At 39.3% G+C, this 17,078-nt stretch overlaps 1 protein-coding gene across 6 annotated transcripts in view; it reads right to left on the bottom strand.

Annotated features, from left to right (window-relative positions):
- Positions 1 to 17,078, bottom strand: part of DMD (dystrophin) — a 1,286,665-nt gene that overhangs the window by 989,391 nt on the left and 280,196 nt on the right. For all 6 annotated transcript variants that reach the window (XM_087721810.1, XM_087721811.1, XM_087721815.1 and 3 more), the window contains exon 8: positions 2,544 to 2,722. In XM_087721810.1, coding sequence (XP_087577936.1) covers positions 2,544 to 2,722 — 179 coding nt within the window. The remainder of the gene's footprint in view (positions 1 to 2,543; positions 2,723 to 17,078) is intronic.

Here is a 17,078-nt window from a genome sequence, read left to right as displayed (position 1 = left end):
GTGTACATGTCTTCAATGGAAGGCAGGTTGGCAGTAATGTTTTTTTCTGCAGTTCTGATTATCCTCTGAAGTCTGTGTCTATGTTGTTGTGTTGCAGAACCAACCAGACATTTATAGAGGTGCAAATAACAGACTCAATAATTCCTCTGTAGAACTGTATCAGCAGCTCCTTGGGCAGTTTAAGCTTCCTGAATTGGCACAGAAAGGACATTCTTTGTTGTGTTTTTTTTGATGATGTTGTTGGAGGTTCAAGATGTTGTAGGATGTAGTGCAGAGCCATATTAACAGCATCATCTGTCGATCTATTTTCTCAGTATGCAAACTGCAGGTGGTCTAACAATGGATCCTTGATGGTTTTCAAGTGGGACATCACTAGCCTTTCAAAGATTTTCATAACTACAAATATTAGAGTAACTGGTCTGTAGTCACTCAGTTCCTTGATGGAGGGCTTCTTCAGCACTGGGATGATAGCAGAGCATTTGAAGCAAGAAGGAATATGATGCATCTCTAGTGATTTGTTAAAGATTCGGGTGAAGATGGGGACCAATTGGTCAGCACAAACTTTTAAGCAAGAAGGAGTTATCTTGTCTGGGCCTGGTGCTTTTCCTGGCTTCTTTCTGTGAAATAGATCTCGCACTTCCTTTTCTGTGATCACCAGGAGTTGTGAATCCAATAGGATGGGGTCAGTTGTAGGAGGTTTGGCTGTTGTTGGTATGTCTGGGATGGGGGTTGTGGAGATACAGTAGGTGGCTGTAGTTTCTTTTCAAACCTGCATTAAAACACATTCAAGTCATCTGCCAGTTGTTGATTTCCTTCAGCCTGGGAAGGAGATTTGCCATAACTGGTGATATTTTTAGGAGTTTGATAACTGATTCCTTAGCTTTTCAGAGTAGCTTCTTTTTGCTTTGGTCTCCCTTGTTAATACTTTTCTGGCCTGATTGTACAGTATTCTATCACCTTTTCTGTAAGCTTCCTCTTTGGAACAACATAGCTGCTTAAGCTTAACTATGAACCAAGGTTTATTGTTACTGTATATTCACAAGTTCCTGGTTGGTACACATAGGTCTTCACCGACGTTGACATATGATGTAACAGTAACTGTGAGTTCATCCAGGTCTTCAGAGGTTTCTTCAAAAATATCCCAGTCAGTGTAGTCAAAGCAAGCCTATGGCTTTAACTTTGCCTCCTTAGTCCAAGTCCTCACTGATTTAATTGTTGGTTTCGTGGCTTTAAGTCTTTGTATGTAAGTAGGTACAAGGTGAATCATGCAATGATCAGAGTGGCCCACAACTGCTCATGGTAAGGACCAATAAGCATCTTTTAGTGCTGTGTAGCAATGGTCTAAAATATTTTTGCCTCTGGTGGGATAATTGACATGATGAAAATATTTTGGAAGTTCTTTCCTTAAGTTACCTTTGTTGAAATCACCTAGAATAATGGCTAGTGAATCTGGGTATTTGGCTTCATCTGGTATCTTCTTTTGAGTATGGAAAGACCATCAAATAGCAATGAAGTATTCGTTGGTAGGGAAGTTTGTTTGAAGAGTTAAGAAATATTTTTTGGAAAACTTTACACATGAATTGTTAATGTGCAACCACAATATATCCTGGGATGCTTGATTTGAATCATTATTTAATTATTTAGCTTCTGCTACTTTGTAAATTCATATTATCATCAGATCATCACATTTAAAAGAAGCTGCTCTGAAACACACAATAGGATCTGGCAGCTATTAGATCTGGCTAAAAAAGAAAACTTCTTTGTGTGAAATGAAAAATTATAGTAATTTATACAAACATGACCTGAGCATATTAAATAATTAATATATTATTACTTTCCTTGTAGATCTACTGATGAATAGTTTCCAATTATTCATGCTTTTTCATATATGCATATTGTTAAAAGAAACAAGCAATTTAAAAAAAACAAGTAGTTTTTACTAAATTATTATAATCCTGAAAACTTTGGGTTGGCGAAGTCTTAATAATGTCAAAATAAGTGTCCTGACATTTACCTTACTGTTTCAGATTCTTTAAAAAAAACCTGTGTGCATATTATTGAAGCTTAATATACATTATGTGAAATACAAAAATAACAAAAATCTACATTTTTACATCAGCACTTTTAACATGCATAGCAGTTAAAATATAATCCATGCAAATAAGATCTGAAATCAATGAAAGGCAAGCTTTTCCAGGTTGAAAAAGAAGAACTATAATTAAAAATGATTTATGAATAAGTCTAGAATATTTCAGCTTGTGGGGAAAAAATGATCAAAACTTGGACAAAAATAATAAGAATTTCACCAGCTGTTCCCAGTACCTTAACATTTCTATGCAAATTAATTTTCAGTAATAATCCTTGTAAATTGTTAAATGACAGATTTTGGTAACAACGACAGAGAAGTTCAGTAGCTTCATGGTTTCATAATTGGAGTTTCTTTACCTTTTAAAGAAACACAAGACAAGTACACAAATAACTCTGTAGGAAATTAATGTTCACTAGTCTAATATAACAGGGAGAAAAAAAAACATACAACTCACCTGTTGAGAAAACCATTGTGGATGTAATTGGATTTGTTGTTCTCTAATGTGCTTTACTTCCTGTGGCAATGTTTCAACTTCATGGATGGCTTCTAGAGTAACCTTCTGGGGCAGGACTTGGAAAAGTGATGTCACATACATCAAGATGGATTTCTTGTCAGGATAAGTTGTTGCAACATCTGCACGTGCACATTAAACATACAAAAATTTACACTGTTTATAAGACTTCATAAAAAGAGGATCCTCAATAATTCATTTTCATTTAAGTTGACAGTAAACTAAAAACTTAATAGTTGTGAAAGATCATGCCAAGGCCCAGCTAAAAAATTTTAAATTTAATTAGTGGATGCTATATCCAAAGTGAAACCAAATACATAAATACATGGCTCATTTAAGTATTTGCGAGTTTTTTTGACTGCTATTTTAATGTCCTTTTTGTTGCTTTTAACTCTGGTTGTTGTTTTTATTCTGTTTCAACTGTGAGCTGCCCAGAGTCATAAACATGAAATGGATGGCTTACAAATTTACTAAATAAATAAGAAAGCAACAGTTAAGTAAAAAAGAAGAAAAAACCCTATTATAAATATATAATTCTTATATATTTTCTCATTCATAATTCTTATTCTTTCAGCATTTAAGTACAAAAAAATACCATATTTTTCAAAGTATAAGATGCACCTTTTTTCCTCAAAAAAGAGGCAGAAAATCTGGGTGCGTCTTATCTATCAAATACAGCATTTTTTGCCTCCTGAAGCCCCACCCCTTCACCAAAATGGCTGTGCATACCCTTATGGAGGCTTTCAGAGAGCTTCTGGGGGCTGGGGAGGGCAGAAATGAGCAAAAAACAGGCTGTTTTTTGCCCCCCCCCAAGCAGCACTCTATAAGCCTCCATAAGGCTATCCATGCAATTATTTTTGACAAAAAATGGACCCGTTTTCACGAAAAATGGGCCATTTTCTGCTCATTTTTGCCCCCCATCCCCCAGGAGCACTGTGCAAGCCCCTCCACAGCTATTCATGACTTTTTCAGGGGGGAAATGGGCCATTTTGGGGAGGTTTGCAGAGTGCAAAAACTTTTTTTCCTTTTGGAAAGCTCTTTAACTGATTGATGAGAATTACATTGATCAAGTGCTGTGCCAGCAGAAACATCTACCTATCTACTGTATTTCTATCTCTCTCTCCCTCTATCTATCTACCTACCTACACACACCCTCTCTCTCTACCTACCTACTGAATTTCTCTCTCTCTCTCTATTTCTCTCTCTCTATCCCTTTATCTACCTACATACCTATCTACTCTCTCCCTCCCTACCTATCTACTGTATTTCTCTCTATTTCTCTCTCTATCTCTCTACCTACCAACTTACCTACTCTCTCTCTCCCTAACGATCTACTGCATTTCTCTCTATTTCTTTCTATTTCTCTCTCTCTATCCCTCTACCTACCTACACACATACACACACACACACACACACTATTTCTCTCTATTTCTATCCCTTTATTTACTTACCTACCTAACTACTCTCTCTCCCCCTACCTACCTACTGTTTTTCTCTTTCTCTCCCCGTCTATCCCTCTACCTACCTACCTACTTTTTAAAAATTTGCCTCTTCAAACCCTTGGTGCATCTTATACTCTAGTGCGTCTTATACTCTGGAAAATATGGTACTTATTCACAATAATAATCTATAGGTAGCTGTTGTGGCCCAGCAGGACCTGTTGGAGCTGCCACCAGACTCCGACAGTGAGGGGCCTATGAGTCGGCTCTGGAGGATGTGGAGGACAGGAGGCACTCTGCCTCCTGTCCCCAGGCAGGCCTGGAAATATCAAAGGACCAGTCTATGGTGCCTCTGCTGACCAAAAGAGCTGAGGTGGCACAGTGGTTAGGGTGCAGTACTGCAGGCCACTTCAGCTGACTGTTATCTGCAGTTCAGCGGTTCTAATCTCACCGGCTCAAGGTTGACTCAGCCTTCCATCCTTCCGAGATGGGTGAAATGAGGACCCAGACTCTGCAAACCGCTTAGAGAGGGCTGAAAGCCCTATGAAGCGGTATATGAGTCTAACTGCTATTGCTATTGCTAAAATGATGTGCATGGGGGCATGCGGTGTGTGTGTGTGTGTGTGTGTGTGGTTCCCCACAGCCCATTTTTGGCCTCCACAGCCTCCTACAGCACTTTGCCAGCCAAAAACCCATGCCCCCTCTGTGCTCTATTTTGGCTGACAGAGGCACCGAGGGCTGGTCCTTTGATATTTCCAGGCAGCACTGTGGGCCAGATGTAAGCATCCGGATCTGGCCAATGGGCCTTGAGTTTGACATCCCTGCACTAAATGATTAAAGTTTTGGAAAAGGAAAAGGAAAAAGACATGATTTTATTTTCAAAATGTCACATCAAAAATGGAAAAAATATTTGCTATCCATTATAGGCTTTACAGTAATGAATAATACAAACAACTGCATTATCTATCTACATAGATAATCACATATTTTATTTTGTTCTTGCTGGGGTATTACTTTTTAGAAATCTAGTTGAATATATATATATATTTTCTTTTAGTCAAATGCATTATTTATACCATTCTTTAAAAAAAATATCAAATTAAAAGAAGCCAACATTTGTACCTACTGATTTAGGTACATTAGTATGTGCTTGAAACTTGTTTTCAAGTGATTTATTCCTCTCCCCATTTAAAAAAACAACAAAGCAAAGCAAAAAGAGAGGGTTCCCGTGGGCTTTGGAGACATACCTCACACCCCGGCTATGTGCTCCTGAGAGCAGACTAGAAATGCTTTTGCAAGTTGACACATGTAGCCATAGGAGCAGTCTTCCTCCAGAAGAACAAGGAGGGAAACTTTCAACCATGCGCCTATAGCTCCAGAAAACTCACTGACCCTGAACAAAGGTGGGCGGTGTAGGAGAAGGAGGCCTTTGCGGTCCATTGGGCACTATTAACCTGGTGGCATTTTCTAGAAAGGATCTGAGTACCTTCTGAAGTATGGACTGATCATAAAAATCTGGAAGCCCTTAGGACCCCTTGGAAACTCTCTCCCAAACAAGTACTGGGCACAGTACTTTATCGGGTTCGACTTCACACTAAACTAAATCCATGGAGGGAAGAATTTCCTAGCAGATGCCCAGTCTGGAATGCCCCAGTACAAGAGCAACACAAAGAACTGGTGAACACAATCATTCCCATCCCTCAGAAGGCAGTGCAAGTCACCAGGAGGCAATAGACTCGGAGATGATCAAATGAGCTGGGAGGACAGTTAACCCAGAAACTCAGAACCTAGCTGCAAACTGACCCCTGGTTCAGGGACAACAAACAACTCCTAACCTCCCAGGACAGATTGGCATGGAAAGGTTCCAAATTATCCCCGTACCCTCCAGGTCCAAGTTCCAAAGAAGCCATAATGCTATGCAAGCCAGTCACCTTGGATTTCTAAAGACATGGCATCTGGTACTAAGACAATTGGTAATGAAATGAAAAAGAACATTGAAAGGTATGTAAAGAGCTGTGCAATATGTGCAACGATTTTTAAAAAATGCCTGGAAAGTTCCTGGGACTGTTACAGCAAGTAGCCAAGCCATCACGACCCTGGGAGGAAATAGCAATGTATTGCTATTTTTATCGTGGAACTGTTTATTTGAACTCCCAAAAAGTGGGGAAAACACCATAATTTGGACATTGATTGATCTTTTTTCCAAACAGGTTCAATTTACTGCCTGTTTTGGCCTCCCTTCATCCCACAAACTAGTGAAGCTGTTCCTAAAACACATTTACCGACTGCATGGCATCCCAAAGAGAATCATATTTGATTGAGGAGTCTAGTTCATGGCCAAATTATGGAGGGAGTTCATAAAGATAATTGGGTCTTCCCAGGGGCTTAGTTTGGCTTTTCATCTGAGCACCAATGGGGTGGCAGAACAAGTTAACACAATGATTGAGCAGTACTTGAGGTTAATTACCATATTTTTCAGACTACAAGACGCACATTAACTTTAGAGAAGGAAAACAAGAAAAAAAATCTGCTTGTTCACCATGACACATTCACAGCTGCCACACCCCATTCTCTGTGGCCTATTTGCCGCTGCAGCCCTTTCTCTGCCACCCATTAGCTGTACATAGCAGCATGGGCTTTACAGCTTTTAAGGTGGCAACAGGGGTGGAGTTCGTCCCAATGCCTGAGTATCCTCAGTAAGCCTGACTGAATGGGTAGACTCCTTACAGGATGCCTGGGGAAATGTAAAATGGGCACTATCAAAAAGCACAAGAGATACACAAGGAGAAGGCAGACAAAAAGTGACACCCCCCCCCAGAGGCCATTTCACATAGGGGAGAAAGTTTGCCTTTCTACCAAATACCTAAAACTGAAATTGCTCTATAAAATCTGGGTCCCATATGTATAGGATCTTTTCCCATCATAAAGATCATTAACCCAGTCACAATGAAACTGAAACTCCCACACCTATTAGGGAAAGTACATCTGGTCTTCCACAGCAGTTTGTTGAAGCCGGTAATAGGTTCAGACCTAAGGCCAGTAGGTCAGTTAGCCCCAGGTCCCATGTAGTGCAAGGAGAAACCCATTACAAAGTAGAAAGAATCCTAGACTCTAAGCTGTATAAAGGGAGGCTACAGTACTTAGTACAGTGGAAGAGTTACCCCCTTTCTGAAGCCACTTAGGTGAAGAGTCAGAACATAAGAGCAAATAGTTTGATCAGAAAATTCCATGAGAAAAATCCACAAAAGCCAAAAGGACAACCGGGGGGATGGCAGGGGTGGTTAATGAAAATTTAACCTGTCTGTACTTGGTATTTTCCAGATACTTCACTCACTAGGGGGAGAACCGACAGTCAACTTGGAACCAAAGTAGCAGCCATTTTTCTGTTCCTCAGTTGCCACACAGAGGAGGGAAAGGGGAAGGAGGTTGGAATGCCTTACTAGACACAACAGAAAGCTTTCTTGTGAGAACCAAGGTCATCTCTACTGGCAACGGATAAGACGAGGGAAGGAGTACTTGGAGAGTTGCCAATTAACCCAATTGGCCAATGTGACCTGTGACATGGGGTATTTCCTATTTTAATTATACTGAAACTGCAGGAAAGATTTAGAGTTGGTTTTTCTTTGAAGCTGTGCTGATATGATGTACTCAATAAAGAAGAGTTTTGAGGAGGATCCTAGTCTCAGAGTTCTGATTTTCTTGGGTTCATTAACCTGAGAACAATATCAAGGGATTATAAGCAGGAGGGAGGAGCCAATGTTGCGACGAGATCGTTGTGTGGTCTCAATGGTCTGAGACCACAGCCAATACTTTTGCCACTGGGTGGTCCAAATAGATCTAAACCGTCTCAAAGAGAGGGTGAACAGGAAGAATATGTTTTGCTGATCTCGTAGATATTGCAAAATCCTCCAAAGAAGCAAGAGAAGATCTTCAAGCCGGTGACAAAAATTCCAGCCACAAGGCTGACAAAGTCAGGGCAGCCAAAAGCGGAAGGATATGAAAAGAGAAAGTGTTTTCAGCTGATGAGGAATTTTTATTGCTTTAAAAAATAATCTGCCTATAAAAACTCAAAAACCAATTTAAATTAAAGAATAGAAGAATCAAGAGGCAGAATTGAATTTGGAATGGTTTTGGACAGTGGTTATCTTACTTTTTAAATGTTATTTACATGGATTGAATCTATGCAAGCCTTTTGAAATGGATGGATTAAGCTTTCTTCTTCCACCTTCTCTTTCTGACTGTAATTTACAGACAAAAGCTTTCCACTCTTATTGTTGTCAAGTATTTACAAAAAGAAACTCTTTAAGAGTGTCTCCGCTTCGGAGGCTGGGAGGTACTCGGAGCGCTGAGTATTCAAAACAGAACTTTTTTCCCCTCTTTTCTTTCACGGATTGCTTTGACTTAGCGTCTCAGGGCTTTGTTGTCTTGGCTACACACTGATAAGAACACACAGATGGCCCTTTGATGTTTGACCAGCATTCTTTGTGAACCTATGCTTTAATTTTGTTGGTCTTTTAAGCCAGAACAGCTTTGTTTGTTAGAATGACACAAATTCAAGGAAAAATAGAGGCCTTGACTTTGCAAGATATACTTTCAGAGCTACAGAAATTATTAAATAGAGAAGAGAAACAACTGGAATACCTAGAGCACATAACAAGAAAATATTATGAAAAAATTGAAAATGTTCATCAAATGCAAAATGGGGTGATTGAAACTCAAAACACCGAAATGGAAAATGAATATAAAGAGACTAAACCTGCTGATATCTATGGTACTTGGTTTGTTCCTGAAAATGGAAAGAATGGAATACAGAAAGAGGAATCAAATGGAGAGGAAATCTACTTCAAGGGTCAAGATATAGAAGAAGATAAAATTAAAGAACCTATGGTCTTAAAGAAAGAAATTCTACTAGCAAAAGTTTTAATAACACTGCTGACAATCAAAGACAAACTGAATAAGGAAACAGAAAGAGGGCATCAAGATTATATGAGAGATCTTATAAGCAAGGAGGTGCTAAGAGAAGTCCATACAAAGCTGACCAAGAAGATGACTAGAGAATTGGTACCACAAATGGCAGAAGATATGAGATTGTTTTGTTATTGGAAAGATACAGGTTGATAGATGGAAGAATATAATTTAAAACTAGTTAAACTTAGTGACATTTAGTAATAATAGATATAATTAATTAAATAAATAATTGATAATGATAATAATGTATACAATGTGTTGTGTAATGATAAGTAATAATTGGATATGAATATTGAATCGTACTCATGAAAGGAAGATTAGAAATCCTTTTGGATTATATACAGATGTTAATAAAAAAGAATTAAATTAGTTAAGTTTTGATTATTAGGGGTAAAATGTTATGATACAGGATATAGTCAAATAAAGGAGGGATAACGATGACAACCTATATACATATACATGAGTATAATATAAGGAAACTAGATGAAAACTGCCAACAGCGATTTGGAAAGGAGGATTAGAAAAGTCTGTTATTAAATATTATGGATGTTTAGCTAGAATAGGACATAAGGATTCAGGATTTTAGAAATATTAAATGAAATGCCAGTATGTGGTTATGCATTAAATTTTGGTATAGTTTATGATGAAGGACATTTAAATAACATAGTCAAACATAAATGGAGGTATAAGAGTAACATGTATAAATATTTGAGTTAAAATATTTGAGTTAATATGAATTATGCTTGATGACTGTGGAAGAGATGCATGAAAACCTTTTGTAACCAACTGATACACTTTCTACAGTATGTATGGATGAGAATTTTTTATGTTGTTTTTTATGTTTAAAAATAAAAAAAAATGCAAAAAAATGGATGAGAGCAGATCACACAGCCAATGATGCTCAAGTAAAAATGAAGAAAAGTGCAAGTGAGGAGGGCGCCAATGAAAGATCGATGTGGAAATATCTTAAAGACAAGTAAGACTTTTTTATAAATATTTATGTACCTCATTTATTCTTACTTAAGTATTAAGTGCACAAAATAATAAACTTGTCAGCATTCCAAAAAACCCAAACTCTAGTGAAAACTCCAAGACAGGCATTTCTCAAAGCTCCCATTTATTAGAGTAGCTATACCTTGTCTATTAGAATAGGTATACCAAGAGGGATAGGAGGAGGTAATGGGCCGATGCCAATTATGATTTTTCGGTATCCATCCTCCTATTTAATGGTAGGGGCCCATTTGTCAAGCCAAGCAAGGCCTAATATGACAGATTTTGACATCTTTGGCATCACTACAAATCTTATCAGTTCATGACGCCTTCCCATTTCTAAACTAACCAGTTCTGTAATTTGGGTGGCTGGGACCCCTCCAATTAACATTCCATCTGTTCAAACTTAATTGGGCATTTAAGGGCTCTAGTTTTATCCCAATTTGTTCAATGATTGGAAGCCCAATAAAACATCTGGTACAGCCTTTATCTATCACTGCTTTTAATTTTTCTTGCTCCCCTGTTTCAGGCACCACCAACTTTACTTTAACTGAAAAAGGGGGGGGTGGCTGCACTCACCAGCGGGTTATCTTCCTCGTTAGCCTCGCCTGGAGGGGTGTTTTTGGCTGGAGGTTACTCACTTTTTTTGGTGGGGAGGGGAACCTCGATGGCTTGTCTGGCAAATTGGTTGGTTTCTGGTGGCTTTTATGGAACCCTTCTGCCTTTGGTAGCCATGGCTGGCTGTGGTTGTGGGACTGGGGCCACTGCAAGACATTCAGAAGCCTGATGACCTGCTTGCCTGCAATGATAGTACTTGATGACCCCTGTGGGTTGAGTAGGAGTGGCTTCAGTTGGCTTGGTCAAGGGGCGTCTCGCCAAAGTCCTCCATGGGAGCCTCTCAGCTGTGGGTTTGCAGTATGGGTAATCTCTCTATCCACAGCAATAGACGTGATGTACCAGTCTTGTAGACACTCTGGCACCCCTCAGATGCCACAGGCTTTTCTGACTTCTTGATCAATGACCTCTTTAAAATAGTGCAGGAGTATTCTGTCAGGCCAATGTCCAAGGTTCCCATCTAAAGTCCCATATGAAGTCTTTTATGGGTTGGTTACCTTGCTTCATCACTTTTATTGTGGCTTCATTTTCGTTGATTCAGTCGGGGTCTTTGAATCTGGGCTACCCAGCCAGAAATGTCTCCTTCATTTATCCCTTCTGTGATCGTGGATACTACAGGTAAGTCATGAGCTATTTCGTATTGTTCTCAATTTTGGTCTATATGAGCCCAAACTTGGCTGAGAAAGTAAGCCAGTTTGGCAGACTTACCATCAAAAGTTGCTCTAAACTGTGGTGGTGGTGGTGGTCTTGCTGGTGGAATTGCCTCAGCGACTGGTAGTGGGGTAGGGGTTTGCTGGTGCACTGTATCGGGTGGCAGGGTAAATGCTGGTGGCTGAAGTGGAATCTGGGGTGGCACTGCTGCTGGCTGCTGGACTGTGGCTGGTGGCAGGACAGGGACCAGTTGCTGTGCTGGTTGTTAAGTTGCAACTAGGAGGTGCTCTAGTTGACTGCTGGATCAAACCCCACTGTTGTGCTGGGATCGTTGGGGTATATTGGTCCCATGGTGATCTTGAAAAAGGTGGAGTAAATGGACCCTGGGGGGATATATTCTGCAGGGGGAAGTATGAAAGCAGGTTGGCAACAAGCGGTTCCTAGTGCTGGCTGCATCTGCTATCTCCCTCCTGCTGCTTGACCCTCTTGCACCAAGCTGATCTCTCAGTCATATCTGACTGCGTAGAAAGGTGTTGATGCATGCTACTTATACTGCCAGGTCCTGGATCAGGAAATGTAAATGTGGGTTACATTAAACTCACTTGAGGAGGTTGGGAATATGGTCTATAACTTCCCACTTCAAGTTGCTCAAAATGCTCCAGGAGCCCTATTAACGATTGGCTTTGAGATGGAGGCAACAAGTTCCAGTCTTGGAAGTTGTCAGACCCCAAAATTCTCACATCCCCCCCCCCCCATTCAGGCTTGTAGGTTGACTGAATTGGGCTGGAGTCGGAATGATATTCAGGTGCTCTTTCCTCCAGTCCCATTTCTGGAGTTGGATCAGACTGGCAACTTTTCCAGGAATCCATCTCCTTGGGCCAAATGCCTAGCCTTTGTATCATATCTGAAGCTTCAAGCACTCACACCACATCTTCAGAAAGAGAATAGCAGGTCTCAATAAGTTCTCCAGTATCTCTTCCCATGGCTCCTTTTCCAATCTCCTCTCTCCCCTCCATCTTCTCTGAGTCTTTGCACCGCCTGAATTTCAGGTCGGTGCTGGGGCTCAGCACTCCAGACAGCCCCCTTTCAATGGGCTGTTTGACTACTAAGGGATTTGGGTTAATGTCAGCATTCCAGAAAACCCAAACTCTAGTGAAAACTCCAACACAGGCATTTCTCCAAGCTCCCATTTATTAGAGTAGGTACAGGCACATCTGGGAAAACCTGAATCTGAGATTTCCGGGCCCAGTAAGTCAAAAGTCCAAACCCACCCCCTGCACCCATCACATGCTCCAATCCCAATCTGTCCCAACTCGAGATATCACTTCAACCACTCCTCCTCCAGGTGTACGACCTTGACTGAAAAGAAGAAGGCTATTATGTCTAACTACATTCCCTCTACTAAGAAAGAGTTTTTAGGGCAATCTTTTTTTTTTTTATAATAAATTTATTTTATTTCTTTGTTACATAAACAACACATGCCCACAACAGTGGGGGGGAAAAAGGCAAAACACACACACACACACAAAAAAACAAGGCAGAAAAAAAACACCACAAGTATATGTTATAAAAAAGTATATCAGCTGGTTACAACATGTTTTTGTGCATCTCTTCCATTAATTCATATTAATTCAAATATCTTAACTCAAGTGTTTACCATATTAACATCATCATACCTCCACTTTTAGTTGACTACAGTTGTTTAAACATCCTTCATCCTTAACTATGCCAAAGATTTAATCCATAACCACATGCTAGCATTTCATTTACTTGTTTATAAAATCCTCCATTAACATCAAATTCTCATATCCTGTTTTAGCTAAACATCCATAATATTTAATACCAAAAATTCCATCCTCCATGTATATAATTTATTATCATTCTCCTTTCTTTATGTAATTATATCATATATTATAGCATTTTCCCCATATTAGTTAAGATTTAACTGTATATAGTTTTATTTTATTTTTAATAGTAATAATTATTGTGATTAATAACCTTTATATATGGTCCAAAAATATTTCTAACCTTCCCTTCTCATATCCAATTATTATTTATCATATCAACTCCACATTATATACATTACTATCATTATCAATTATTCAACTATATATATTACAAATGAATTTAATTAGGTTTAGCTAGTTTTGAATTGTATTCTTCCATCTATCAGCCTGTGTCTCTCCAGTAACAAAACCTCCTTAATCCTGTTGCCATTCGTGGGTCGAGTTCTCCAAACGTCTTTATGAGCAAGTCCATACAAAAAATCTTTGCACCTTTTTGCTTATGGTGCCTCTCATATAATGCTGCCGTCCTCCGTTTGTTTCATTTTTCAGCTTGTCTTTAATTCTCAATGGTGGTATCAAAAGTTTTGCAGATGATATTTCATAAAGTATAGATTCTTTAATGCTTCTCACTCCTCCTATGCTCTGTCTTTCGAAGTAAATCTTCTGTGTGGCTGCCCCCCCTTCAGACATTCCATCTTTTTCTCCCTCAGAGGTAAACCAGTTGCCCGGAATATCAGCAAGTTGAAAATCTTCATCTCTGACATCCTTCGTTTGTATTTCAAGAACATTCAAACATTCAACATTCTCATTTTTTTTCTTCATATTTTGTTGCTAGAAACAGCAGATAATCCAGTTTCCTCTCAAATCTATCATATGTGGCAGATAATTTTTGTAGTGCGGAAGAAATCATTTGAATAGAGACTTGAATAGACTCCATCTTTGTACGCAGTTAGTATTTTTCCTTTGGAAACTCTAAGGTATTTGCAAGTAAAAACAAGCTGGGAGCTGTACAATCTTATCTGATCTTAGACCAAACCAGCCAAGCAATAAAAGTGTCAAGTTGTAAGGAGCCAAATTATAGTGAATTGGTTTACAGCCCACTTACAGAGGATCAGAGGAGATGTTGGAGTAATCTTTCCTTTGTCCATGTAAATAGCATTTAAAACATTTAAAAAATAGGGTAACCACCATCCATAAACCAATAAAGAGATCGAAATCGCCGCTAGATTCTTCTGTTCTTTGGTTTCAATTAGCTTAAATTTTTATGCGGACTGTCTTTCTCTGAGTAATAAAATCACCTTACCAGCTGGAAAACACTTTCGCCATTCTTTGGAGCTATCTGCAGTTTCAGTTAGCCTACGGCTAATCCAGAAGTCACTGGCAAAGGAGGTTAAATTCCAAACCCCCAGAGACTTTGCGAACGTCTCTGGGGTCACTGGATCTCCTCCTACCTTTCACTGTCTCTCCGGGACAGCTTGGGTTCAAAATGAACTGTCCAATTCCTTCGGAATAGGGGAATTTCAGGAATAGCCTGAAAATCCGTCTTCTCACTGCTAAGCCCCGCAATCTTCTAAAAGAAAAGAAAAAAAAACTTCACCAGATGAAACACTTCCACTTCTCTTTCTTTCTGGAGCCGTCTCCAACTATGTCAGCTGGGGGGGGGCTGCCTGTTTGCTGCCAGTTGGAAGCACTCCCCTTGGGTCGATCAGGGACTTTGCAATATCCCTGCGACCAGCAAGGTCTTGTCTTCCCAGTCACGTTCTCTTCGGGACGGTTTAGGTCCTGCCGGACCATCCAAGGGCAAAAGTGTCATCAGTGGATTCGAACAGCCGAATCCAAACAATGTATCATTGTCACGTGGTTCCTCCCATCCGCTGTTGAATTGTTCTGATTCCCAAACCAGGAACCATCTCCTTTGCTTTTCCTCAGAAGGAACAAAACCCTTTATATATAAAACAAGAGCATTTGAAACAAAGAATAACTGAGCATCTAGAACAGCACAAAACAATAGAATAAAGTAGCCTGCACTGAAGCTTGTTACAATCAGATGCAAGTAAGCCAGAACAGATGAAAGAAAAAAATATGAAGAACAAGAAGCCCTAAGAATACCTACTCAAAAAAATATCAGCTAGAACCCAGGGAGATCAAGGAAGTGCTGGAAATAAGAAAGGAGTAAATAATAGTGACAGTCAAGAAACAGAGCAAATAAAACCTTAAATTGTACACTACAGGAAGAATCTCCAAATTCAGTCAAATCAGAAACATTTCTACCAAACAATCAATCAATCATTGGAAAGAATGCAATGAACCAATCAATATTAGAAAGAAAAACAGTGTACTCTGGGAGCAGGTATGGGACAACCCAAATATATACAATAAGAATGCTACCTGTTTAAAGGATGTGGATAACAAAAAAGATGACATAAAAGATCTTGCAATAACCATAGAAATGATGGAAAAGGACCAAAAAGATCAGTAATTGCTTAGTACCAGATGAACTGTATGTTTTTTGGTTGAAACATATGTCCATCTACAGTCAATTATTGGCAAATAGTTAATATATTGCAAGATGATGAAATTGAAGGTTGACTAAACATCTGGCATAATCTACCTGATAAGGAAAGATCAACAGAAGGGACAGAACCAGAAATTACCAGTCCAATCACCTCCTTACAAATAACTTACACACTGTTCCCTGATGCAGATGCAATCCAACAGATCTAGTTGAAAACAAGCTTTTTCCACCTGAGCAGAAAGGAAATTGCTCAAATAGCAGAGCAATACAAATTCAGCTCCTAATTGGCAATTTGAGTTTGGAAAATTGCAAGAGAAGGAAGACCAATCTGAATGTAGTTTGGAGTGATTACAAGGAGATATTCACTCCCTGCCATATGATTGGATAATCAAATGCCTAGAAATAACAAGAGTCAGTAGAAACAAGCTTGTGCAATCATCAATGGCACAATGGCAGACAGCGTTGCTGGTCAATTGTGATAGACTGGAAGAGGTTAATATCAAGAAATGAATATTTCAAGGAGACTCATTAACATCACTACTATTTGACATTACATTGATTTCTGTAGCAATAATACCGAGGAAGTCAGACTATGGTCATCACAAACATCTGGGAAGGACTTGATAGTGGATGAAAATGCCAGATCCAGTCTAAACGTCTGTGAGTGTACAAGTCTATAACAACAACAACAACAATAATAATAATCTCCCTCAAGGAGCTTTACCTTGTCGTGGTGGAGGGGCTTGCATGTTCTAGTGATCCTAAGGGCTATGATGAGTAGGTGCAACCATATCAGACAGGTCTTAGGTGAAGGGCCAGACAAAATTTGCTCCACAACCCATTCAAATATGGTGAATATAAGAAAAATGAAATTTATGCCATCTGAACCATCGCCCGGATTAACAAGGATTCCATTGGATGCTATGGCTCCTGGGCATTCTGTGCAAAATGAGCTACAGGGCTCAGCTCCCTCTGCTAGACAACCAGGGCATGGAGCTGATGAGTGGTGGAAAAGCGAAAAATCTGGACTAGGGAAGAAAACATCTCTATCATGGAAGCTTACTATCAATCTGAGCCAGAAAAACGTAGATTTCAAAAACGAATGTATCAGATTGGGAAGGTGAATCACATGGACTGTGATATCAGTGAACAGAGGCTAATGTACCAACGATGTGTAATTCTGAGCCACAAATTTTTCACTACAGCAGAATTAATAGGAATAGAAGAGAAAGCAACTAATGGTCTGAGTATACCAACAAAGAAGAGTAACATCAAAATGATTTGCAGACTCAAAAGCAAACTGAGGAAGAAAGGGAGGAAGAGGCTGCTGAAATGAATGAAGATAAAGAACAAGGAAGCTCTGAAGAGCAAGCACCAATAGATAGTGCTCAATTAGCTGAGAAAATAAAGCATCAAATGGAAGTTGCTGAAAGAACACGTTTACCAAAGTGAACCAGAAAGAATTGAGACATGTACTAAAAAAGGTCAATGAGGCTGTGCAAACCATTCAAAC

This window comes from Thamnophis sirtalis, unplaced genomic scaffold (assembly GCF_051295495.1).
Source record: "Thamnophis sirtalis isolate CommonGarterSnake01/CBP01778 unplaced genomic scaffold, rThaSir2_p1.2 scaffold_8, whole genome shotgun sequence".
NCBI lineage: Eukaryota > Metazoa > Chordata > Lepidosauria > Squamata > Natricidae > Thamnophis > Thamnophis sirtalis.
Note: the sequence above shows the minus strand (reverse complement) of the source record. Positions and strands in the feature narration are given on the sequence as shown.